At 41.6% G+C, this 26,243-nt stretch overlaps 3 protein-coding genes across 4 annotated transcripts; 2 read left to right on the top strand and 1 right to left on the bottom strand.

Annotated features, from left to right (window-relative positions):
• Positions 1 to 5,964: 5,964 nt before the first annotated feature.
• Positions 5,965 to 8,375, bottom strand: LOC118787472 (40S ribosomal protein S29-like). Its single transcript, XM_036543043.1, has 3 exons — positions 8,278 to 8,375; positions 7,364 to 7,463; positions 5,965 to 6,093 (listed from the first exon to the last, which is right to left on the bottom strand). Exons 1-3 carry the CDS (start codon positions 8,337 to 8,339, stop codon positions 6,085 to 6,087), a joined length of 171 nt encoding a protein of 56 aa, XP_036398936.1. The 5' UTR covers positions 8,340 to 8,375; the 3' UTR covers positions 5,965 to 6,084.
• A 3,268-nt stretch (positions 8,376 to 11,643) lies between these two features.
• On the top strand, positions 11,644 to 18,285 carry lrr1 (leucine rich repeat protein 1). The gene is made up of 4 exons (XM_036541488.1): positions 11,644 to 11,869; positions 12,888 to 12,986; positions 14,876 to 15,603; positions 16,319 to 18,285. Exons 1-4 carry the CDS (start codon positions 11,687 to 11,689, stop codon positions 16,572 to 16,574), a joined length of 1,266 nt encoding a protein of 421 aa, XP_036397381.1. The 5' UTR covers positions 11,644 to 11,686; the 3' UTR covers positions 16,575 to 18,285.
• Positions 18,286 to 20,272: 1,987 nt separating this feature from the next.
• On the top strand, positions 20,273 to 25,449 carry LOC118787142 (alpha-1,6-mannosyl-glycoprotein 2-beta-N-acetylglucosaminyltransferase-like). Of its 2 annotated transcripts, XM_036542592.1 has the most exons (3): positions 20,273 to 20,415; positions 23,835 to 23,984; positions 24,087 to 25,449. In XM_036542592.1, exons 2-3 carry the CDS (start codon positions 23,857 to 23,859, stop codon positions 25,408 to 25,410), a joined length of 1,452 nt encoding a protein of 483 aa, XP_036398485.1. In that variant the 5' UTR covers positions 20,273 to 20,415; positions 23,835 to 23,856; the 3' UTR covers positions 25,411 to 25,449. The 2 variants fall into 2 exon arrangements, with proteins under 2 accessions (XP_036398485.1, XP_036398486.1); XM_036542593.1 differs by having other exon boundaries at positions 23,835 to 25,448.
• The last annotated feature ends 794 nt before the right edge of the window (positions 25,450 to 26,243 follow it).

Genomic DNA, 26,243 nt, shown 5'->3' with positions numbered 1-26,243 from the left:
AGGCCAGACTAGCGGCATTTCAAATCGACGGAAAAATGCGGAGTGGCTCAGAGTAGTGACTGCTATGAATGCAGTTTCACCAGAGGTGCGTACGGTGGAGGAGGTGAAGAAGTGTTTTCGATTTACAGAAACAACTTCATCCTATTTTGGTCAGTGGCAGCGGGTGAGCTGGAAACAGGGGAAGCCCGAACATTACCTTTAAATCTATCATTACTTTCAACCTGTTCCCCTTTATCCTCCTTGATTAACAATAAAACAAATAATTCACAGAATAATCACCAATCACGTAATTAGAATAAATCGTTATGCTCGCGAAACACCGCAGATTGTCTGAAATTTGTGTGCTGTTGCGAAACCTACAGCATGAGATTGTTTAATTAATAAGGATGGCAATTTGAATTAAGTGGCAAGTAATCCAAAAGCTTTCTCTTAAATGTTTCACATTATACCTTTCTTGCGTTACAAAATTCAGATTACAAAACGGAGCTAAATGTAGTGAAATCGATTTAAATGATTGAGAATAAACTTTTAGATTAGGCTGAGTGCAATGAACAATAACGTTTAGAACACAGATCTCACAAAAGTTGTGATGTGTCATGAGCATTTAACGTAATTTAAATGGATAAATAAATTAGTCTCACGTTGTATTTTTCGCAAGCACACAAACTAGACAATCTGCGCTGTTTCGCGAGCGTAATCATTTACTCTATTCACGCGATTGGTGTCAATTATTCTGTGAATTTTTTGTTTTATTGTTAATCAAGGAGGATAAAGGGGAACAGGCTGAAAGCAGGCCTAATGATAGATTTAAAGGTAATGTTCGGACTTCCCCTGTTTCCAGCTCACCCGCCGCCACTGCTTTTGGTGCCCGTATTGCAATGTGAGTGCAGTCGATTGCGCCGATTACATTAACAAAACCAACCATTGCTGCAAAGTGCATTTTGATATTGGCCTGTTCCTCCGCAGTGTAACGAAACGTTATATACCTTGGAATCATCCGGGTGATCCCTTCCCATACTATGGGCGTGATACGGCTCAGAGAGGATTGTGATATCTCCGTCCTGTCCGCAAACTCTCTTTGGAATATCCCGGTGGCGAGAAAACCCAAGGTGGTTAGAACTTGGAGATGAACCGGTATTGCATGGGTTCTCCGCGTTCCCCTGAGAAGAGGCTCCAGTTCCTCACAGAGGCTGAGGAGAACGGCCCTTGGCAATCTAAAGCGACTTATTAGCCATACATCATCACTGGCGAAGAAGTCTGCCTGGTCCCTGAGCACACGTTCATGCCTGATTAGGTTATTCTCGATATCCTCTAAAAGCGCTAGCACAGCCATACTGATTGTGAATGCTTTAAGCTTATACGTTGTAAATGAGCCTGTTAGGAGTATGCATTAAAAATGTTTGATTACACATGGTGATCTGTGACGTATTTTTTTTTGACTACAAGGCCCAATAGCAATGTTAATATAATAATGCCAAATTGACAGTCAGTTTGCCATAACGTCCGACATTGTTCAGTTTACAGTTAAACCAGTATTTCACAAGGATGCATAACACTCATCAATGATTGACCCGTTTACTTGCATCACCGTTAGTTCCTCTTGGTGTCGCCAATCTGCAAATTACAAATTCTATGTGTACGCCACCTCGAGACCTCGAGACCAGGCAGAGAGGCATATTTTCCGGGCAAGTATCTTTTCATAAATACCATTTTACGTGTAGAAAAGTGCTCAGCACGATTTTAGTGCATACGCACCGTTTATGCATGTGGCCCCATGGTAAATAAGGTAGTACTTGATTAATCCAAAAAGGAAACAGATTTCCCAACAGTCGAGCATGTGGGAAAACAGAAACACATAACATAAAACAGAATAAAAAATGCAGGTACCATGTATTCATACAAGTAAGATAAAAATAAAGTAAAATAAAATAAGTGAGCTGAGCTTGCACTAGTTATTGCACTTAAGAGGTTGCACAATTACCTGCACTTATGAAATTATTGCACTAAAAGGATTATATGGTGATCTCCCCATGACAGAAGGGGGAGGAGTGAAATACTTTTATTGCTACAGGGAGAAAGGATCTCCTGTGACACTTTGTGGAGCACTTTGGAGAGATCAGTCTTTTGTTGAAAGTGCTCCTTTGCTGGGCCAGTGTGACATGGGGGGGAGGGGTGATCAGGGTTGTCAATGATGCTTAACAGTTTGTGGAGTATCCTCCTCTCCAAGAACTCCACTAGAGAACCCAGCCCTGCTCTTGGGGTGGCACCTACCCTCCTTAGGAGCTTGTAGATTCTGTAGGCATCAGTTGTCCTCACACTGCTTTCCCAACACCACAGTATAGAAGACGGCACTGGCCACCACAGTCTGGTAGAAAATCTGCATCATTTTGCTGCAGACATCAAAAGAGTGGAGCCATCTGAGGAAGTGACTCTGTTCCTTCTTGTACAATGCCTCAGTGGTTCTGGGCCAGTCAAGATACACACCAAGGTATCTGTACTTCTCCACTACTCCTACATTCACCCCTTGGATGGAGACAGGGGACAGGGGTGATCTTCATCTCCTAAAGTCTGCCACTAACTCCCTTAGTCTTTTTTGTGTTGCCCTCACTATGGGCCTCAGGTGAGGTAGAACCAGTCTTTCCACTGTCTTCATAATGTGGGAGAACCAGTCGGGACATCTTCCACATCACAGGGACACTCTCAAGGCTCAGGCAGGTCAGGCAGGTCAGAGTCTGCTCAGCTCTCTCCTCACCTGCTCCACAGTGAAGGAGACATCAAGGGAGCAGGGTGGAGGGTGAACTGGAGTCCCTTCATCAAACCTCTTGAAAAACAGGTTTAACTTATTGGCCCTGTCCAGACTGTCCTCTACTTCCAGGCTGCTGGTCTGTTTATAGCCTGTGACACTCCTCAAGCCACTCCATACATCCCTCATATTGTTGCCCTGGAGCTTTAGCTCCAGCTTCCTCTTGTAGCTGTCTTCACCTTGCCTTATCCTCTCCTTCAGTTCACGTTGACCCTCTTTACTTCCTCCCTGTGGCCAATCCTGAAGGCCCTCTTCCTCTGGTTCAGGAGAGCTTTGATGTCTTTGGAGACCCAGGGCTTATTATTGGGGAAACAGCAAGCAGTCTTTCCTGGGATAATATTGTCCACACAGAAGTAGATGTAATCCGTAACTTGGTCAAGGGGGCTGCAAATCACATCTTGGCCCATTTCCTCAAAACAGCTGTGTAGGGCATCCATGGCCTCCTGTGACCATCTCCTTGCAGTCCTCATAGTCACAGGCTGCATCTAAACCAGGGGCTTGTACTGGGGTAGGAGGTAAACCAAGTTGCGGTCCTTCCAAGTGGTGGTAAGGCAATAGAACTGTAGGTTTCCTTGACATGTGTATACAGCAGATCCAGTGTCCTCTCATCTCTGGTGGAACAGTCCACAAACTGGATGATGGTGGGGGGGTACCAGCCAAGGTGACATGGTTGAAGTCTATGTATGCGCTTGGGTGCTGCATCTGTAGCCCCGCAATGATCAAATGGGTGACATTCACACATGACACATTTGCTGACGGTGGAATGTAACAACCACCATAATGGTATGGGAGAATTCTCTGGGTATATAATGTGGACGGACACTGACAGCTAGCAGTTCAATGTCAGGGCTGCACACATGCTCTTTAACTGATCTTACTCGCCTGCAATATCACATTACCCATTGTAATCGCAGGCAGATAAGGCTTGTAATTCCTTCTCCTTGCACGCCATTTCATCCTCAACCTGCATCCCCTGTATCTCCTCCTTGGTTCCTTAGGGATCTTAGATGTAATGCCAGCAAACCAGCCAGTCGGGACAGTCAAAGCTCCAGCAGCTGACCTCTGGAGTAAAGAAAGAGATCACCCGCTCCATGTTGTGCTACACGGAGTGCAGAGATGGAGAGGTGAATAAAAAGTAATCTCACTATGAGAGAAAGTATAAAAAGTTTCTGCCACCACACCATAATGTAAAAACTCATGCCAGCAAAATATAAAAGAAATGGTGTAGCTCTAAAGTGTCTGTGAAGTGCTTATCTTGTATACTCCACGACTATTACTACATTCACACATTTTCTGTATTCTTGAAATTCCAAGAATACAGAAAACAACCAGATGAGGGGAAGACCACAACCACAAGAGTCTGGGTCTCTCACTATAACCACAACCTGGGGGACCAACTGGTTTAACAGAACCGCATTCAGTTATCTTGATGCCATGTCTATACCATTAGGCACAGAAAATCAAGATTTGAGAGATTAATTCATTCTAACTCAGTTCCTTATTGTTTAAAGAACACGTGTTAAAAGTGCAAATATCACAGGGTTGTGGCATGGTCATTTTAGCCACTTTACAGTTATGCAACAGACCTGCAGGACAGAGTAGTTCACTACTATTAATGCTGTAACCTCATATCTACTCAGCATAACAGCCATTGTCAGCACGTGATCAAGAATTACACTACACAGATAGAATACTGCTAGAATATTAATAAATCCCCTTTTAATACCGATTATTATATTATCCTTAGGGAAGAATCATGGTTTTAAAAAACCAATACTGCAAACTACACCGTTTCCATTTTCTGGTAGGGGCCCATACATGTCTTTAAAAAGCAGCAAGTGACTGAAACAGCACTTGTGGCTCATTTTGAAGCTCAGACCATTTCCGAGGTCCAGTGATTGAAATAGCAGGGGGAAAGCCAAGTCCAACAGGGAGGTGTCCCCATAGTGCTGAAAAACACTCAGCCATAAGGGAAATCACAGGAGTGAAATACTGACGAAGATCCAGATAAAGCAGTATTCACAGCCAGCAGGGGCTCAGCACGGCATATGTGCCACTTAACTTAATTTGCACACCATGACATGCCCCAAGCATGTATAAACATACTAAACTTCAACGTCAAACATGGTGTGCTCATTATCTACCAGGAATATCACTCCTGGGATTTTACTGACCTATGGTGACCAAGTTTTATAGCATTCAGATACGGAACCTCTGAATACCAAATTGGATAACTGACCTGATGATGTGATTAGGACTGGCCAAAATATGCAAAGGAAACATTTTCAAGTAACTTTTCCTATGTAGTATTTCTTGGGGTAGGGAAAGCTTATGTATATTGAACTTAATGTTCATTAGCCGAAGTCAACAACAGGTTTTCAGGAATACCCAAGAGAATCCTACATAGCAGACATGACTTGCGTAAATTGTAAATATACTGTCAGGATCATGTTGACAAAGTTTCAGGTCTCCATGCCTTATTGACTTATACAATTTTTTGTGAACCCTACATTTATCCAGTTATATGGAATTATGAGGCCAAACTGTGTGACTAATTTGCATATCACATCAGATGTGACCTATGACCCTTCAGCACTCAGCCAAAATTTGAGTTCAAAATGATCTACATTTTAAATAAAAAAAAAAAAAAAAAAAAAAGTCTTAGTGCCTTGTAGCTTCAGTGCTTGGCCCCCTAAGGATATACCATGATTCAAGAAGTCATTATGAGACAACTCATACTGAAGCAATAAACACACCACAATTTGGAAGGCTCTTGAAACATTAAGAATTCAAGCTCAAGAAGAAAACAACTGCAATGTCAAAATGTGAAAGATCAAACACTTACATACACTTCCATGTAAGTGTATTTGGTAAACCTCACTTTCAACGTTATGAATCTGCAACACAGGATATCAAGTGAAACATGTTTCAAGCACATATTTCCAATTCACTTCAGATCACTTTTCAACTACTCAATTGCTACACCTGATTTTGTCCCTTACGGGGTGCAACTGGACTAATATATTAAATCAGACATGCTATTGGGTTACAGCACTCTTCAAATATCCATACAAACATGCATGGAAATTAATGTTCATCAGCCAACTGTGGCAATCTTTGAATGGCAAGTGCTCAATCTGAATTCAGAGGACCACAGAAGATAGGTTCAGACTTCAAAACATTTATTTTGAAATTTTACAATGTAACCGAGTCCATGTGTGTAGTCCTTTCCCAGTCTGTGGGTGTCTGTCCTTCCAATCAGTCCAGCTCCTCAGTACAATTCAATCAAGCTGTTACAAAATGAAAAAAAGATTTAGTAAATAAGCTTTTTTATTATTCTGCAGCTTGTGCAAATGATGTGTATAGCTATATTGAAACATACCAAAGGACATACAAATGACTATTCACAAGTAATTCCCTTTGATGATCAACGTAATACAATTCATCTGCTGGCTGAGTTCAGCCCAATTAATTTGCACTTTCACAAGCAAAGCTTAGGCAAGCTATATTACCAAGACAGCTAAAAAGAATGTGCCACAAGTCACTGAAAGAGCTGACAGAGCTTCTCAAAATCACACTGTTCTGGGACAACAAATGAATGCTTATTGTAGTTTAGGCCAATCTCAATCAAGGTTACTGAAAACATCCATTTAAGTGTTATAATGCTATTGTACAAGAATAACTGTTCGACTCCTTGCGGTGCATTTTCTTAGCAAATTCTGCAGTGGAGAAATTAAACAGACCATTTCACAAAGTAACGGTGAAGTGCATTAAGGAATTTTAACAGTTTCCAGGCCCCTCTCCCACCCGTTTACATTATTACTTCTAGCATGTTTCACCAAACTCAGGCTATTGAATAACGTCATGGTTAATCTAGACACTTGACCATTTTAACGTTTCAGTAAGTTCTAGACAATATTACCATTTCGTCAAAATGGGGTTCCTTCACATGCCTACTTTGGGATTTCGTACTCTGTATAAAACTGAATACATAATGAGACAAGACGTTTTGGTAAAGCTATCATTTTTAAACTCGCAGCAAACTCGCTGGTGCAGGCTGACGTTGATGCATGCAGATTATTCATTCAGAAAAGCACTAAATCCAAATAATATTCTTGAAAATGTGTTCCGCTTTACAATATTTACACATTACCACAATGTTATTTCCCTTCGGGGATGTGTCTGAATAACTGTACAGCGAAACCTCTGAATAGAATGCATTTCGCCTCCAACTATAAAATATCGTAGAGTCAGACGTGTTACAATTATTAGGCAAGTACTACTGTAAATGCGGGTAATAACCACAGGAGGAGGAGGAAAGACAAGCTGTATTAGGCTGAGCGCTGATTTATCAACAACTGTGGCTTAAAATGCCTAGAGTTGGCTATTTTCATGACATAAGCATTCTGTATAGTTTTGTAGGTTTGAAACAAAGCGCAGAAATGGGTCCAACATATGTAGTACTATTTCTATAATTTAACCATTGGTCCTTATTGTCTGTTAAATTGTTGTACTTATTACGGTTGTAGTGTTACTGCAATTGGGAAGCAATGTACATACCTTGACAAAGCCGATGTCGTTTGCGTACTGACGGAAACACTGGCGGCACATATTAAGGCCGTACTTGCGGATCAGACCATGTCTGTTGGAGCAGACGCGGCTACAAACAAAAAAACAAAATGATTTCATGCTTTATTCTCATCCCATAATGTTACATTAATAAACAATTATCTAACTAGAGTTAACTAGGTAACGACTCTTGTCCTAGGGCGCACAGACTATCTTGTCTGACGTTAGCTAACCGACGTTGAATGCTTAACCACCGACACCAAACAACAACGCAAAACAGTCAAGCTAGCTACACTGTTGAATAAGTTATCAAATGCCCCTCCAAACCTAGACGACTGTAGGCAAGTTCGCGGGCGGCAATGTAGCATACCCGTAAGCAGGGCTAGTAAAGGTTGCTGGTTCGATTCCCCGCTGGGCAGTGTTGTTGTACCCTTGGGCAATCTACCTAACCCAGTATTGCCTAAGTAAATGCCCAGCTGTATAAATTCAGAACATTTAAGAACTGTAACCTATGCAAGCCCAGATAAGATGGTCTGCTATATGCCAATAATATAATGAAAGTCAGTTATCGAGCTAGCTAAGTTAATTTGTTGCCAGCAACTGCATCCGGAAACATGTAAAAGTAAAAATTAGGGGGGGGGGGGGGGGGGGGGGCTTTAACTAATTTAACTAGTCTGAATATCTAATGATAACTTGACAATGACATAACTGGCAGCTATTTTAAACATAGTCACAAGTGTGGACAGCGCTTGGAGGAATGGCGCCATATTATCTCATCCCATGTGGACCTGCTCCGGCTTAGCAATCAGGCTGGTAAGTGAGTTAGAGCTCTGTCATCTGGCGTATTCTAACTGACGCTGTTTACTGAAATTAAGTGCACACTGAATTCAAAACAGATTACGTACCAGGATCTGGAACCCTGTCCAAATTTTCTTGGGTGACTCCAGTAGATTTGTTGGTGTCCCATCTTGTCTCTCTCGCCCCGATGTCGAAAAAGAAAGAAAACTGTCGCGCGTGCGCAAATGAAGCATCGTCTGTAAACTACTTCCGCTCACAGTAATCATTATCATTGGTCTCTAAAAATTATAGTTGATTTTTCCAATAAAAGATAGAAAGATGAATGGGATTTAGGAGACGTTCACACCCAACTTAACTTGTTCACTACAAGAGAATCCATTTTTGTGCATTGTCAAAATAACTTTTTCTGTTTAAGCTTCGTTTCAGACTGGGTAAATTAAACTTCAATTTTCAAGTTTATTCAAGTCAGTTGGTCCACGTGATGCAACATGTGGACCCGAATTCTGCAGATTCGAAATCCTTGAAGAGTTGGTGGCCATGGTGGAGCAGTCTGAAATCTTTCATCCTTCCACAGAGATGAGGAAATGGAGAGTGATGGTGGTGACAGTATAGTCACTCTGTGTGTCCACATTTCAGACACGCTGTGCTTCAGTGCAGATTTCAGCACATGCACAAACCTGCAAACATCTGGAGGTTGCAGAGGCAACTGTTGCTCATAGTGACTATTTCATGTATTTCTATTGGGGCTGACTGCAACAGTTTGGATACTTTAGGCAAGGTTTTAAACTGGCCCTACGGAGAAGGGGTGGAGGGTCAGGAACATGCTATAGAAAGTTTAGCCAGCAGCAGAAAGGAATCCCTGAGGTCAGTTTCACTTGCCAGATTTGACAGGCAATCCATTTGTTATTTTTGGCCAGTTGCACACAGAGGTTGTTTTTGTGCAGTTCTTAGTCTACGAGTTTGTCTGTGAGAAACATTGTCAGCAGGTAAAGCAGTATCCCAGTTGCCCAATCCTTCTAGCTTGTAGCTCTGAAGATTTTATCAACCTTTTTAATAAGTATTCACTGTACTTTTAATTACACTGTAGGTACTGTTTTCTACATTTTCATAGACAACTTTGATGTGTATGGACTTACTGTGAATCATTCAAATTTATTACAATTTAGCAAAAATAAGATTATTAAAATATCGACATGTACACTCATCAGGACAGTAAATTTATAATGTACATGTATAACCTATACATAAGGGTGTGTTGTAAGTAAATAAAATGAAATGCAGTGAATCTACTGTATTGTGTGACCCTAAAATTTACCAGCAGATGGCAGTATCAATCTTTGTATTTCAGTTTGCACTAAATACATGAAAGTGTGAAGTTCTATGTATCACAGCAATGAACTGTCAATTGTAGTTTGTGGTTCTTTTATGGTCAGTAGCAACTTTGTTGTAATAAACTCAGTGAACATTTAAATGAATTCATACATCAAGTAAGAAACCAAATCATTCTCAAGTTATAATATTAAGTTATATTTTGTCATTAATATGCTTAATGTAAAGTCCTGTGTAGATACTCTAATCCAAAGGAAACCTACCAGGTGTATGTTTTTACATATTATCTGTGAGTGTCCCAATAATTTTGGACCCCAGTGTATATGTTCATTGACACAATTCACCTTGCACAGTGGTGCCCAACCCAAGATATGAATGTGCAACTTTCTGGTTACAAATCCTGTTCCCAATCTGACACATTGTAAGCACATATTTTACAACCACAGAAATTAATTGTAGATATACTTCCCATTGTGGCTTTATGGCAATATTTACATGTGATTATTCTCTTATTCAACAATATTCTGGCGATCATCCCCTCTGGCTGTTCAGGTTACCTGTCTCTCTAATAATCTCTCTGATTATTAGATTGGCACATCCATATAGTCTCTCCAACACTCTCCAGTACAGCATAGTACAGAAGAGGTCACCACTCTCTTTCACCCCATCATGCTCCATCATTGGGGAATCAATCACCTTCCCATCCAGATGGGAGAATTGGGTGATGTGGTTAGTGGGCATAGTGAGCAGGATATGCTTTCCAAATTCACTTTGCAAATTCTGCGCAAAAAACAACTCCTTAAATTGGTAGTAGTTGTCTGGAGGTCGGGTGGACACGATGTAAGGATGGCAGGTTTTCAAAAATCAGTCTTTTCCTTGTATACGAAATACGCGACTCCAATGTATTGAATTGAAATGAAATTATTATGTGAAACAATGTAAACGTGTCTCATTTGATTCGTCTGAGTTTGTGAAACTTCACCTCGTGAAGTCACGGTTCCTCGTCAGAAGGGGTTAAAAATACCTCTCCAGACGGTTCTCCTTTTCAGCCAATCAGAAAGCGCTGTTCTTAGTGCATTAGATTTTGCGCGGGCACGTCGTTGTTGTGATTCTCGTAATGTTGGTTAGCTTGTATTATCGGCACCTTAGTGTTTCTTAACCTTTTATAGTTTAAGTTTGTGAATGCTGTGCAACTGCCAACGGTATACCCCTTTCAGCTGGTAAGGAACGAGCTATTTATCACCACAGTACAGCTGGCTAGTTAGCCTGCAAGTTAGCTAACCTCTCAATCTGTTCAGAGAGAGTCCAGGCTGCAGAGCTACCTAGTACAACGGCTAATTGAAATGAATTTTTAAAACATCCATATCGACCTAATTTAACTAGTTGTCTCCTAAGTCGCAGCTAGCTAGTGGTAGGGTTGGTCGAATGAAAGTGTGGCAACTTAACGTCACACTGAATGCTTGAAAACAAGTTACCTTAGCTAGCGAGCGTGTTTCTGCATGTCTAAGTAGCTAGCTAGCAATGTTAGCAAGAATATCTTAGTTATGAATTGCAGTCAGATAAATTAGGAATATGGAAGGATATCTTATTTGAGGCGGTATAGTTTGCTGGGCTAGCTGATAATGATGCATGTTTAGATAACTTAGATAACTAGTCCGTAGGCTCATTGTAAAACCTACCACCAGCAGCAAGTGTTCTGATTAATATTACCGGTCATGGCGTTGATGGTTAAGGCTCCCTAACCGTTGATTTGGATGTAACGAGGGTATAAAGATAAACCATATCGTTGTACTTAGTCCATCTTGCTAGATAACTAACGATATGTAGCTAATTATGTAATACTATTGTTGGTCATTCATACCATGCAAGTTGGTTTGGTGCAGTGGGTATTACAGATATAGGAATTTCAGCTAATCTTAAGGTCTCTAGCTAGCCACTGGAAAACTCTGTTTTGTATGGTAGATGGTGAGAACAGATTGTTCGTCTAATGCCCAGTTAACCAGCTGTCCGGTTAAGTTCTCTTCCGCACTGAGCCAATAGGCGTGGCTAGTTACGTGACGTAAGCTACCCCGCTGACGTTGTGGATGTTTTGCTCCATATAAGGACGACGCCCACTTTTGTTGTACATAGTTTAATTGGTGAATGCCGTCTGTTCCTGCTGAGATCCGACATCGATGAGTCCACACCATGAAGCTCCAGTGTGAGGTTGAAGTAGTGAATCGGATGCTTCCTACCTACGGTCTGAAAAACAGAGGAAAGGGAACGAGGGCCGTGCTGTCGATCGGGAGACATTTCGACAAGACTACGCAGCGAAATAACATTTACCTGATGATCTGCACAGCGAAGGACAAAGCAGGATCGAAATATAAGGTGAGTTTTGTCTTTTACAGCAAGGCGTGGCTATGTCGTTTTAAAATTTATTAGGGGCTTGTTAAGTTAAGGTGATCTAACTTCACGTTGTTTGTGTCACAAAAAATGGAAATTTAGTAAAGTTGCAAGTAGAAGTCGTTTCCGAATATCAGGGAATAGGTTCAATAGATGCTTGAAACGTGGTACGATCGATCACTTTAACTGGAATATACGTTGAACGATGGACTGAAACTAGTTAACGAATATGTCGTCCTTATTGATGTAGTTGCGGTTGTACCTATCCCACAGGCGTGATTTTGATGCTACTGATTGTGCCAAGTGTATTATTCGTAACTGATTCTACCTTATCTGACAGAAAATTTGATTGTCTTGCTAAAGCGTTGCTAAGATAGTTACACATTCAGAAAGTAATTTTCCACTGTGATGGCTGATGCTTCCTGTAACTTCACAGGCATGGGGATTAGGTTTACGAACTGGATGTTCTCTGAAACAGACTACATTTAAATTTTGCATTGCCTTTGTTTTATAGACAAATGTACTTTTTGGTATTTTCATCCTCAGTTTGTAGTGTGAGAAGCTATTGCACTATATGTTTTAGTTTTTTTCCCAGTAAACTACAATATATAGTGATTGACATCAGAGCATAACAATTGTATGGGACTGAGATGAGGGTGGTTAAATGAACGAAGGTAAAAGCAGGTTTTATATTGTTGGTCACATAAATGTAATTTGCTACTCTCACCTAAACTATACTGTGGCAGGAGGATAGCTGGCTGTTCTGAAGGTATGTTTAAAAGTGCCTTTAGAAAAGATTTCTTGGAGCATTGGGGTGGTAGGAGCTAGCAATATTATACTGTCCTGGGATTCATTTCCCTCAAATAAACATTTTTTAAAAAATGGGATTGTAATTTTGTGAACGGAAAGCCAGCTGTCATTTATCCAGAAGTGGTATCCAGAGACTGCAGTATAGCAGTCTCTTTGCACTATTTGGACTAACATAAAACATACACCCCCACAGTTAAAGGAGAACATCGAGAAGTTCTTCACCTGGTTTGTGGACGAAGGCAAGGCCACTGTGAGACTAAAGGAGCCAGCTGTGGATGTCTGCCTGAGTAAGGTAGGGGGCAGGGTGAAATGGCTGCTGTTTGGAACCAGTGGGGGTGTTTTTCCCCTTCCCATCATCCAGTGCAGAAGTTCAGATCTGGACACACTGAAGGTGTTGCTTATATTTATATCCTAATTACTTTGAAGTGGTAGACAATGTGAATGTAATGTTGTGCTGTCAGTGGCCACGTGCTCCTGCGTTGTGTATGCTTAGAACTGCAGTATCTGGAAGAGATGTTATATCTTCCCGGCTAGTGTGAAGAGCATGGGTTTTGTTGATGTCGTTGTAGACTGTGACTCAAAGGATTGTAGCTGAATGAGCATTGTGTTGTCAGGACACAGAAACTTCAAAACAGTAGATGTTCTGCAACATATTTCCCAGTGTTTGGTTTTTTCAAACACTATCACAGATTCAGGCATAGGTGATTTTGGCCTGTTTTTTTAAAAGAACTGGCATTAGCATTTGCACTGCATGTTTGCCTGCACTCTGTCTCTGTTGCACCTCAGACACAAACCAGAAGACAGTGCAACACGTTGTCCACACATTCAGTAGTGTGTCTGTTCTCCAAGCGAGGTGCATGTTTCTGTTTTTACCCATTGTTCCGTGGCCAGGATGTGCACCGGGGCCCTGTTACGTAATGGGCAAGCTCGGTCGGCCGCTTGTGAGACCCGTGTCGCGGAGGCTGACTCTTTTGTCACGCTGGGCATCCAATGGGAGGGCAGCTGCCGCCGCGCCTGAGTGCTGCGACAGGGCGGCGGTGACCTTTCCCCCACTTCCCTGAAACACACGCGCCATCATTGAGCCAGCCCGCAGCGCCTGCACAGTGCTCAGACCTGCCAGCACTGACGGAGGCGGCATGCCCTGCTTCTCCGTGAGGCTGCTGTGTAACCAAGCAAGTATGCAGCCTGTCAGTCTGCTGTGAAAGAGGTTTAATTATGTGCAGCAGCGTTACTGAGATTGTCAACGGTGGTATTTATGGTGGGCCTGATTCAGTTCGATATTTGCATTGGAAGTGATGGGAAGGCAGGTCGGGTATTTCCTTGTCTATGAACAAAAATTGTGGTTGTACTCTTGTTAAGTGCATGTGGTGAGCCGTGTTTCCCCTTTGCCGTGGTTTGAGAATGTGTGTGTTTCATTTTATGTGAACGGACACTGAATTAGGTGTATCTGTGACTTTACACGGCTGTGGCCCACCCTCCTTCTCCTTGTTTACACCTCCATCCTGCTTTCTCTCTCACTTGTAAAGCCAATGCTTAATATTCAGTGGAAAAACACAAATGACGAACACAGGAAATATTGCACATTGTCTGGGCCATTTGCCCAGGGTGGGTTATAGTTTTGCAATAACCTGCGTCTTCAAAAAGTTCTGTTTTCTTGTGCCCACATGTTGTGGGTTCTTGCTTTGTAATGCTTTCAGGCTGTCTGGTGGATTTCCGTTGAAGTTGAGAGAGAATTGAGTTGATCTTATTGATTTGCTGGCTATCAAAAGCACAGTCTTAACTTTACCCAAAAGCTGAAATCCTTCTATGTTGTGACTGCGCTGCATAAATCCAACAGGAAAAGTTTAAAAGGACTCGACCATTCTTTGCCGTGACCTGTGTTTTGGAGTACAATCGTGGCACTACTGGAATTTGCACACAAATGGTCTCTCTACAGGTTTTGAGCAGCACCCCCCTTATGACAAGTATCCTAACACATTTAACCACGATAGTAACTCCTTCAATTCAATTTCAGAGAATATTTTGTAGATAAGTCATTGGAGCATTTAGACTGTGGTTGTGCATAGGTGTTCAGTGTGAAGGGGAGGCATATCACACCCTGGAAGCCTTTCATTTACAGAGGTGCACTATCTGTCAAAAAAGACACTATTTGTTGAACGGGTGTTTCCTGTGCCTCCTCAGGCCGATGCCAACAGCCTGAAGAACTTCCTCTCTGCTGCCAGGCTGGCCCACAGAGGAAGTGACAATGACACCCTCCCCTTGTCCACCCTCACACCCGTTCGGGCCCGGGATGTGGAGAAGCCCAAGAAGAGGCTGGTCATCATGTCCAAGAAGGACTACCCCCTGACCTCCAACTTCCCATACTCCCTGGAGCAGTTGCAGGTGTCCTACTGCAAGCTGTCCCGAGTGGACATGCGCATGCTGTCCCTGAAGTGCTTACGCCGGCTGGACCTCAGCAACAACCACATCAAGAAACTGCCAGCCACCATCGGGGACTTGGGCTGCCTTGCTGAGCTGGTGCTACACAACAACCACCTGGAGGCCTTCAGTGAGGCCCTGTGCCTCTCCAGCCTGCAGCGGACCCTGCAGCACCTGGACCTGAGCCAGAACCGCCTGCGGGCCCTGCCGGCCCAGTTCTGCCAGCTGCGGGAGCTGGTCAACCTCAAGCTGGACGACAACCGATTGGTGAGGCTGCCTTTCCGCATCGGCTGCCTCTCCAAGCTGCGCTTCCTCTCCGCCGCCCACAACCAGCTTCCCTTCCTGCCCAGCGACTTCCGCAAGCTCTCGCTGGAGAACCTGGACCTGTTTGACAACCCCTTCACCCAGGCCAACCCCCTGGACCACACCATGCAGCTCACGTTCCCCCTCACCCTGCAGGAGATGGCTTCTCGAGCTGTGCTCAACCTCAGGTGGGCCCCTTTAAAGCAGCCATAGACCCTGAGCATGCCTTTGAAACTAGAAAAATGTATAAATGAAAAAACTATGTCCTCGGGACCTACATCCATTCTGGAAAAAGTCAGCATTTGTTTAAACCTAGTAATAATTTTAGGTTTGGCTAACTAAGCATGTAAAAAGCTTTGCATGTAATCTGATGTCTTGGGAAGGCATGGTTTACAGGAATGTGGGGTGTCCTGTGGTCCACTACAGTAGGACCAGACATCTACAGCTCACATCAGGGACACATCACTCTCAAGTGAAATGCCAGCTGTGGGACCCTGCTGTATCAGTGCCATTTTGTGGTCAAATAAAATGCCGGAGGATTTAGGTGATGTCGACTTAACTAGTTGTAAATCCTGAAGGAATATTATATTTCCAAATTCAGTGAACATTGAAACTGGTGACACATTTGATATGTGATATACTTTAGGAAAGGTGAAAATGGGATTCAGCTGTATTCAGCTGACATGGAATCAGGAGTGAATGACTTGAAAATGTGAAAGGATACAGTTACTCAGAAGTTGAGGTTAATTGATTGAAATTCACGTGCACATTAAATAATTTCACAGGAAGTGTATCTTTGTCTTGAGAATGGCAGAGTTTGAGTGCTCCACTAGTCCTGTTTCTGCTTTTTAGCCGAAGCACTTCTGATTGGTCAATACCCTACCCTGTTATTCTTGTCTGCAGAATCCCCTATGGGCCACGCGTCCTCCCCGCCCACTTGTGCCGGGAGCTTGACCTCGCCAAGACCTGTTTCTGCAGCCGGGCCTGCCTCAGCTCCTACATCCAGACGGCGGTCAGCATGAACCTGCACCTGGTCTCCCACACTGTTGTGCTGGTGGATGACATGGGGGGCACGGAGGCCCCCGTGCAGAGGCACTTCTGCTCCCTCACCTGCTACTCTGAGTACCTGGACAGCTGCCTGCAGCGTGGCCTGAGGTGACTTTGGAGGAGGTGGGGGGAGGGGGCAGAGTCAGCAGTGCTAGTGGAGAGCCAGGTTTAAGGCTTAGTGACAGACGGCTCCCATCTCCATGGAGTTACCAAGTACCTGGACCCCGTCATCAATCCCATCAATCCTCATCAATCCAGCATCTGGCGCGGCATACAGACTCACCCCAGGAGTGCATTAGCTGCTTATCAGTGTTACGGATTGAGAGGTCAGAAGTGACAGGTTTGCAGGCTTTTTTTTGTCATGGCTGCTGTTTAAGGATGGTGCTCTTTGGACAAATGATCCGATTCACAATGTTCATATGCTGTTAGCAGGGACAGAGAACACCACAGTTACATTGACACATAAGTTTGAAAGGCAGCTTCAGAGCATGATCAAGGAGTCAACAAATTACACATGTACACAGTATCCGTCACTGTGTTTGTGTGACCATACATTCATATTTATACACAAAATTCAAGTAAATTCTTGGAATGCCATGAGTGCATCAAACTGCACTCTTTCCTCAATGAAACAGTATTGCATGCAGTGGTTGCTGAAACCACTTACAGTAACCAGCTTGGTTATTGTAAGTCTGCTCATTCTGCTCTCCAGAATTGTTTACAAAATTGTATCAGTTTTCATCAAAGCACCTATTTTTGGTTGGTGTGAAAGAGTGCATCAGTGAGGCTTCTGAAAGGTTTCTCATATTTGGCATTGTATTTATTTATATTTGTTGGGTACCAAATGAAAAATGAAAGGAAGTGGCATGAAGACAGTTTTGGATGTGCTACACATGAAAAGTCAGCAGAAGAATAAAGCTCACTCTGGATTTTGTGTTCATCCACATCAGAATTAGATGCTAACGGGAATGCTCAGGACAAACCAACCCAATGTACCAAACAGTGTAGATGAGTCAACCACAAATAAGAACACTCAAAGTGGACAGTAGTTTGTGTAGTACTTACATGAGATTGAGCTTGTGCGTGCATGCCACACCTCTAACAATACTCTATGTGGTGTGAGTGAGCTGCAGCAGCTGTCTGTCTGTAAAAACATTATCACCAAACTTCCAGTTTGTTTTAAACTTGATATTTTTTTTACATGGGAAATTGTACCAAAACTTGCCTCAGAAAAAGAGTGATTTTGAAGAATGTGTCTTTCCTAATCTTCCTAAGATCGTTTTTGTTTTTTTTATATAAATATATAAAACAGATTTGTTTAAGTGGTCATTAAGTCTTCATTAAATAGAATTTTTCTTTGGTTTAAAGGATCGTTACTTAACCGTACATTTACTTATCATGCAGAACAATCAAAAACAGATTTGGGGCCAATTAGCAGTTGGAGGGTAAGTTTATAGCATTGCCCCACTGTAATACAACATGGTTTTACTTGCAGACTGATAACAAGCCTACTCCTACACTAAAATTCAAAAGATACTTGTAAATGGATCTTTAATGGTGTCAAATCAATGATTACACCATGACCATTACAACGTTCTTCTCCTCATGCTGAAACATCTGGGTGTTTTGAGTGACCAATAAGTGTCCTGAAATAAAAAACAGTGACCTCACTTCAATAGAATCAACCTGCCACATATACCTCTGTCTTCCTCAGATGAATAGGTATGGCAATGAACAGGAACTGATTGTGTTTGGACTGATTAGCTTGGATGAGTATTGGAGACATGCATGACAGCTCATTTATTGAGATTGTCTTGGTTTGTTATGAGTGCATTCAAGAGTGTCTGTTGAAAATCCATAAGGAGATAAGTAATTTAATAAAGTTTGAATCAAAAAACTATCTCCAGGGTTGTTATTCCTTGTTTACTGTGCCAGAAAAAAATGAATGCTGTGGTTTTGTTTTTCACCCAGAAACCATGATATGGATTCTCTCCCTCCTCACTGAAACCAACCTCATTTATAAATAGAAACTTGTAGAAATAAATTTATTTTATTTTGACCAAATCTACACTATGGCTCAAAGGAAAGCAAATGCAACAAAGAAAAAGCCTCAGTTATTGATCAATAAGTGTCATTGGAGGATCTTGCACCTGAGATAGAGTCAGCAACATTGACCTGTGGGAGAAAACCAGACAAGTTTCTGTAGAAAAATGGATCTGAAGACAAAGGGTGGGAAGAAGAGAAGATGACCAAGGAACACATGGAAGCAGAATCAAAAACCACCAGTCATCTAATGAGCTGAAAAATCTCTCAGGTCACACCAAACCAGGTGTGATGCAGAACTGTCATTGATGGCCTATGCTCCCAGTGGAGCAATGGGCCTAAGTAAGAACACCTGCATTTATCAGTTTAAGACTGTGTAAATTTGTAAAACACATTTTACACAGAAAGAGCTCGGTACTCAATAAAGCATGCCTTCATTAGTGAGAAATGATGAGCATCTGATACACATGGTTATGGTGGGCAATATACAATATCTACCATCTACCAACCGTGGAACTAGCTGTTAATACTGTATGTACTCACACAGCACACTATGCCTGTGGATGACTTGAGATTAAACATTGCTATAAATGTTATCCAGATGTTTAGGCTTGCAGATTAACAATTGTCAGTAGTTGGTTGTGAAGTTTAATAGTTTTTTTCTCATTAAATTTTCATGGGATCTCACTCAAACTCATTGAGCTGTGCCTAACTAAACAAGTTACCTGGAAATGTGCAACAACTTGGCAACAAACATCAGCATGTGCCCAAATGGTTCTATTGGTGGTTGTTAATAAGGACTTTGCTATGTATTCCAAGTCTCCACAAAACCATTTTCAGCATAACAAACATAAAGTTACTCACACATATGAAGCATGAATTTTCCAAAAGTGAGTAGAAACACTTGCAAAAACAGGTCTGCCATTAAAATTATTGATAGGAAAATGATGCTAAGTGACAATAAACAATTTGGGAAACATCACCTCCCAAAAAATGTAAACAGTATAATTCCAAAGCAGATGCATCCAATGTTTCTTAAAAATAACTGGTGATTTATCATGTAACTTGGCCTTGTGGTTTTTTTTATCTTAACGCCTTCAATAAAGTAGCCTAAAGTAAAGTAAAAACTGAAAGTAATGTTTCAATGTTTGTGTTGCATCTAAGCATAACATAGGGGAAACATTCAGTGAAGGGTACCTGGCATTCAGCTCAGTTAAACTAACCATTTATACAAATGTTGTATTTATATAGTATATTTTAGAAGAATCATACCAGTGCTCTGCATTCTTTCCCCTTGTGTAACAGAACTAAATTGGTCAGAATTTTGATGTTAATAAACTTAATGTCAAACTTATGTAGGCATGTCTTTCTACTCTTTTACAGGGAAAAATAAATTACCTTGTATATGTTAGTAACTTTGCATGTATGTATGCAGAATTGAAAGCCTATGAAGTAAAAGCAAACTTGATTAGCAATCAAGGTACTTTGATTAAATGAAACGGCAGACTGCAATTAACATGACTCGGAACTTAACAATTTAATAATTTAACATGATTTGATTAAACGTGTTTATTACATCATGTTTGTCTGTTTCACCCTTCCACGTGTCAAGTACCGTATTGCCATACACAACACCCCACCATGTTATACCGTACAAAAGTTGAAGGATGTCGCTGTTGAGAGGGAACGCTGACGTCATCTTGGAGTTTCTGTCGAGCACGGATCTCGAGAGCCCCCTGGAGGCGTAATGCATTCTGGGATACCGAGGTCATTGGTTCAGTTCTTCTCGCTTTAGGAAAAAACGCAATCTGGTGGAAAGAAAGAGAGAAGAATGGAGGAGAATGACCACCACACGGCAGCGTTTTGTTGATCAGTGCGCATCTGGATCCACACCACAGCTACTCGACAAGGTAAGTTATACCGTAAGAAGAAAGAATATGATAGCGGCAACCGTTATTTAACCAGATAGCACGAGGGGAAGGGGATTCATGTCTCTTTTTCGAGTGTTACCCGCTGCGATCGGTATGTTCTGGTATGTTTCGTGTTAGCAAGCGAGGTACCTGCCTACGTTACATGACAGTTTGATCAAGTGAATACTTCAATATTGACGTTTTCGTGGTACAAGGATGTGGCTAGCTGTCCTTTTGTGTAACTGGTTGCTGGGAGTAATTTTTACAGCGTTCACGTAGGGAGGAAATGTGCTTTGCAGATGTGCCCTGAAACTAGAATTAAAATAAATTGTGAAACGCGCCCATGCTCTAGTCTAACCTATTTGCTGCATTAGGAATACAAAACAGTCTTGCTAAATGACAGCTGTGGCCAAATCGATCACATTTTGGGACTTGGTTTTCTGTTCCCACTTCCGGTAAACGCTAGCCAGCCGCAACTTGTTGTCAAATGTGTTTTGGGGAAGGGAAATCACCTAGAAAGTCAACGTAGCTATACTAAAGCTAAATGCATTCAAACAATTTATTTTATGGCCAGTGTGGTTTGGCTTTCTGCTTCAGTAAAGCGTCAACTCAGTAAGTTGTAGCTGGAGTTTACCCATTAGCAAAGCATGTAGCTGATGACAGTTTTTTTTCCATAGTGGAGGCACGGATTAGTTTACGCTCATATTCAGTTAAAGGTGATTTATTTCCATTTTCTGTGCCATATATTAAAACTGATATATCTGATAAAGATATATCTGTGGCTACCATTATTTTCTCATAGAAAAAATAGTTAGTTTTATAGCTAGTCAGATTAAATACATAGTCTTTTGAACCAAACAGCCTAAAATTTTACTCCTCATGAAAGACAGAAATGTCACAAAAGGAGTAAGTCTCAGCTAACATTATTTCAAGAGCGTCATGGTGTCGTCACACTGTTGAATTAGTGTGTTTTTTTAGTGATAGCCAGTTATGGCAACAGACTTCATGTAATTGTGTAAAAAAAAAAAAAAAAGGGGGGGGGGGGGGGACTTAGAAGAGTGTGCGAGTGCCATTATTCACCCCAGGTCACGCAGTGACGTGCGAAAGCAGAGTTAAGAAGTTAAGAGTTAAGCAGAGTTGAAGTTGTGGCCAGAGGCAGTATCCGAGTATCCGAGCCATTTGAGGAATACCTTCTAGTGTGCACTCAGTATGTGTGTAGAGTAGCCAATGTGGTGAGTGACTTCTCTCAAAGACCTACCATACTAGCCTACAGGTGTGACCCATTTTATATGATTCAGATGGGAACACATAACAGTCTGACACAACAGCTAGTGAGATTAGTTGTGGAAATGGTCTTGTAAACAGTAGGTTGGGCTTTCAGATCCAGAGAGTGACTTTATGGTTGTACCCACGAGCAAGGCTAACTGATATATGCCAAATTTAATGGATGTAGTGTACATCCATCTGTATCAATGGATAATATTTAAAACATACGCAGTGTAGCTCTAATGCAGAGCAAGTATGCGATAATATGAAGACATGAGCAAGCTTGTGTGAAAAGTTCATAGTTGATCACATTAAGGCTGTGGTTCACCTCTGTCTGCTTTTTCTAGCAATTCTTTCAGAAATTGCTGAAATATTCTGTTAGAAATGCATTTAATGATCTAGGGCACCTGCCAGGTATATTTGTTATTGATTTCCAGGTGCATGTGCAAAAAACAAATAAATAAAAAATAAATAAATAAATGTAAACACATTCACATGTGTACCATATAGTGCAGCCTTAAAAGGTAGGGGTGCAACTCAAATGACATACTCTGGGACTCACACAAACCCTACTGGTAAATGTGTTGTGAACCATTCCTCAAGAATGTTGGTTGTGGTCACTTCTTTAGCTTTCAGTCAATGCAGAATGAACACAGTGCCAATATACAATGATGCTTTTATATACTGTTTTGTAAATATTAACATTATATTGTTGGTCTTTATGTGAATTATGTGTACCTGTAGAGTTTGCATAAACTGTAGAATTTAGAAAATTAGATATGGCAGGTATGACATCCACATTTCATGCTGTGTTGCTGTATATTACATTTGTTACTAAACAAATATTAAATGATGCATATATTCCTCAAGGGTTTTTTCTGTGAGCATTACGTTGAAACAGCGCCCATCTCTATGTAATGAAAAACAATTCATCTGTTTTTATTCAGCTGTCTGTTGTTGCCAGAAATGCACATTGCAGCAGATTAGACTTGAGCCTGTGGGTTGTGTGTTTACAAACTCTTATTTTGTCCAAAAACGTAATGGGCTCCACTAGATTTAAAAGGTGTTGTGTCTTATAGGTCTCTGTTGGGTCAATCTATCTCAATAGATTTGGGCCCAATACACACTGTCTCAGAACTTGCTGCCAATCTATCAGAGGGCGTAAACTAATGAAATGTGTCCCCCAGCCACGTTTTTGTTTTGTAAAAATGTTGCATAGATTTCAGACATACTGTATAAGTAAATTATTATTTGCCAAGCCAGTTACCTATATTTTTGTTTTGTAAAATTCACTTTTACGGTGTCTTTAATAACAGTGTCAATTTTGCAAAGTGTGATGCAGATTTGGACTTGCCATGGTTCTAGTAATATTTAAGAGCCCAAGGAATCCAAATCAACAGCCAAAAGAATATTTGTAAGCCCTTAAACCTGTTAATTTTAAACTTTAAATGAACAGCATATAATGTAATTTCTTCATGTTTGACAGGTAGTATGGAGCTGTAGTCTTCAATTTAAATACTAAAGACTTAGCAGATTGTTTAGGGCCAAAACTGGGATGGGTGTTTTAGGAGAGAATTACATTTAATAAGTTTTGTGGTCTCATTCTGTGAAAAATATCCATTTATATTGTAAAACCAGGTTTGTAAACAAGATAATGCCTCAGTTTGTAATTTGAAAGACAATAAATTTAATAAATGTGAGACATATAGGATTTACATTATATACTATTCAATAAAATATAAAAATGATGGGGTTTAGATGCTTCAAAATGTCTTTTAGCTATTGAGTTGGATTCCTTAGACCCTTAAATATTAGTATAAGCAAGGGAAGTCCAAATCTCAATCATAGTTTTGAAACGATTGATTTTTACAGGAAAAATTAAAAAATATGGCTGACTTGGTTAAAAGTAATTTACTTTTCATCCATGTAACCATTAAACATGTTCACAAAAAAGAAAATGGTTGGGAGACACCTATTTCATAACTTGATACCATCTGTTACAATGGCAGTAAGTTCTGAGACAGCTGGTGTCAAACCCTCTTCCCCTTTTTTTAAATTTTCATGGAATGAATCTGCCACAAGCATGCATTGAAAGCAGACTGGAAATATAAATCTTCATTTGTGTTCTTCTTTCTTTTGGTTTTGTTTTTCAGGGTTTATCTGCAGCTTGATTTGATGCAAGCTGCAGACTTTCTGCCAGTTACAGCACATCATGTCCTGCAGGATATGCTTGCCTTTGCTGACATTTTGAGAAGATCCATGTTCAGAACATTCCAAGAGTCAAACGTGAGGAAAAAGCACAGGTAACAAACTTCTTAAAGGAAACTTGGTGTCCAGAACAGCCTCTGTAGAAATTTTACCTCGTAAGCTTGCCATATATTTTTTTCCTTTTTGTCCCGACGGAGGTGCCGGGGAACACTGCCTGTCATGAGATTCCGAATCTACAAAAGGAAGGTGTTTATACTGACCCTGGTGGTGCTGGCTTGTGCTTTTGCCTTTTGGAGTAGTGGAAAGCAGAAGAAGAATGACATGTTCTCTAAAGAGGTGGAAACGGTGAGGAACAATCGGGCGCAAGTCACCCCAGGACACAGAAGACTTTTCAACGAGACACAGCCCGAGAAAGTTGCAAAACCAGAGGTGGACAATATGACTCTGGTATACAGGGGGATTGTTTTTCAGTTGAACTTTGACCAGACCATCAGGAACGAGGAGAAGTTCAAGACTCGTCCACAAGATGAACTGGTGGTGGTGGTCCAGGTTCACAACAGGCCCGAGTATTTGAAGTTGCTCATAGAGTCCCTTCGGAGAGCTAAGGGCATTGAGAATGTGCTGCTCATTTTTAGCCATGACTACTGGTCGCCGGAGATCAACCAGATAGTCGCCACTGTTGATTTTTGCCAAGTCCTGCAGATCTTCTTTCCCTTCAGCATCCAGCTTTACCCTCAAGAGTTCCCGGGGAACGACCCCAAAGACTGCCCTAGAGACATTCCCAAGAAAGATGCCTTAAAGTTGGGCTGCATCAATGCAGAGTACCCTGATTCCTTTGGCCATTACAGAGAAGCCAAGTTTTCCCAGACTAAGCACCACTGGTGGTGGAAGTTGCACTTTGTCTGGGAGAGGGTCAAGGCCTTAAAAGACCACAACGGACTGGTGCTCCTCATTGAGGAGGACCACTTCCTGTCACCTGACTTCTACCACATCCTTAAGTTGATGTCATCCCTGAAGATGGAGCAGTGCCCCGAATGTGACATCATGTCACTGGGGGCCTACAGCCATGTCGGCTTCGCTAGCAAAGCAAACAAGGTAGAGGTGAAGGCCTGGAAGTCCACAGAGCACAACATGGGCATGGCTATGAACAGGCAGACTTACCAGACACTCATGAAGTGCACAGACACCTTCTGCACCTACGACGACTACAACTGGGACTGGTCACTGCAGCACCTCACCGTCACCTGTCTGCCGGAGTTCTGGAAGGTGATGGTGAGTGAGGCGCCCCGCATCTTCCACGCCGGGGATTGTGGGATGCATCACAAGAAGGCCTGCATGCCGGCAAGCCAGAAGGCCAGGATTGAGAGCATCCTCCAGAGTAGCGGCAGCCAGCTGTTTCCAAAGAGCTTGTTGCTCACCAAGAGACTGCCCGCAGTTGGGGTGTCCCCTCACGTCAAGAACGGAGGCTGGGGGGACATCAGGGACCACGAACTCTGCAAAAGCTACCGCAGGTTACAGTGATGTTACTTTTGTTCTTCTTCGCATCCTCTTTAAAAGCCTTTAAATATATCTTTTTTTTCTTTATGGACTGTTACTTTGCCTCATTTTATGGGACTGTCCCAAATAAAGTAAACAGGATTTGGGCTTCCATATGAGTGTCTTTTAATAACATAAGTAAAACTTTTCTTGTGAATGATTGCAGTGGTTGGGTGAATTTTATTTATTTTTATTTAAAGTGTGACCTCTGTGTTGCAAACTTGAACATTACCTTGCCACACAAATGAATAACACCCCACCTGGATAAAGGCAATAGTCAGGCTGAATGATTAAAAAATACATGTAGTTTTAAGATGGAAGGGTTGAAATGAATTTCCATGATCACATTACAGATGGCTTTAAATAATAATTTTAGGTTGTCCTGGAAAAGATGAAATTACCCTGCTTGCTAAGTCTAAGAAGGAACCGCTTTTTGTGTTAAATGACACAACCACTTGTCGGGCTACCTTAATCATGGGAATTCATGGTCTTCACCTTCCACTGTGCATGTATAATTAATTTGACTGTATTAATGCTGCATAGATTTGCTGACATCAAGCATAGTCCTAGGGGACACCTTGTCCCATTTACTGATCTTCCATTTAAATTCACTTCATCCTCATCCTCCCCTTTTACCATTATAGATGCATCCAGATAAATAAGCCTGCTGCAGCTGCTGGCAAATTACCGCCTTAAGAACCATTTTGCTGCATTTTCCAAAAGAAGCTATGGAATCTTGGTTCTGTTGCAAAATAAGAGCTGCTAACAGGCAAATGGAACAACGCTTTTATTGTTGCAGTTAACATGTCACAGCAAGG

The sequence above is a fragment of the Megalops cyprinoides genome, chromosome 12, assembly GCF_013368585.1.
Source record: "Megalops cyprinoides isolate fMegCyp1 chromosome 12, fMegCyp1.pri, whole genome shotgun sequence".
In the NCBI taxonomy this organism is placed as follows: domain Eukaryota; kingdom Metazoa; phylum Chordata; class Actinopteri; order Elopiformes; family Megalopidae; genus Megalops; species Megalops cyprinoides.
The sequence above is the reverse complement of the archived record's forward strand: the minus strand, read 5'-3'. Positions and strand labels throughout refer to the sequence as shown.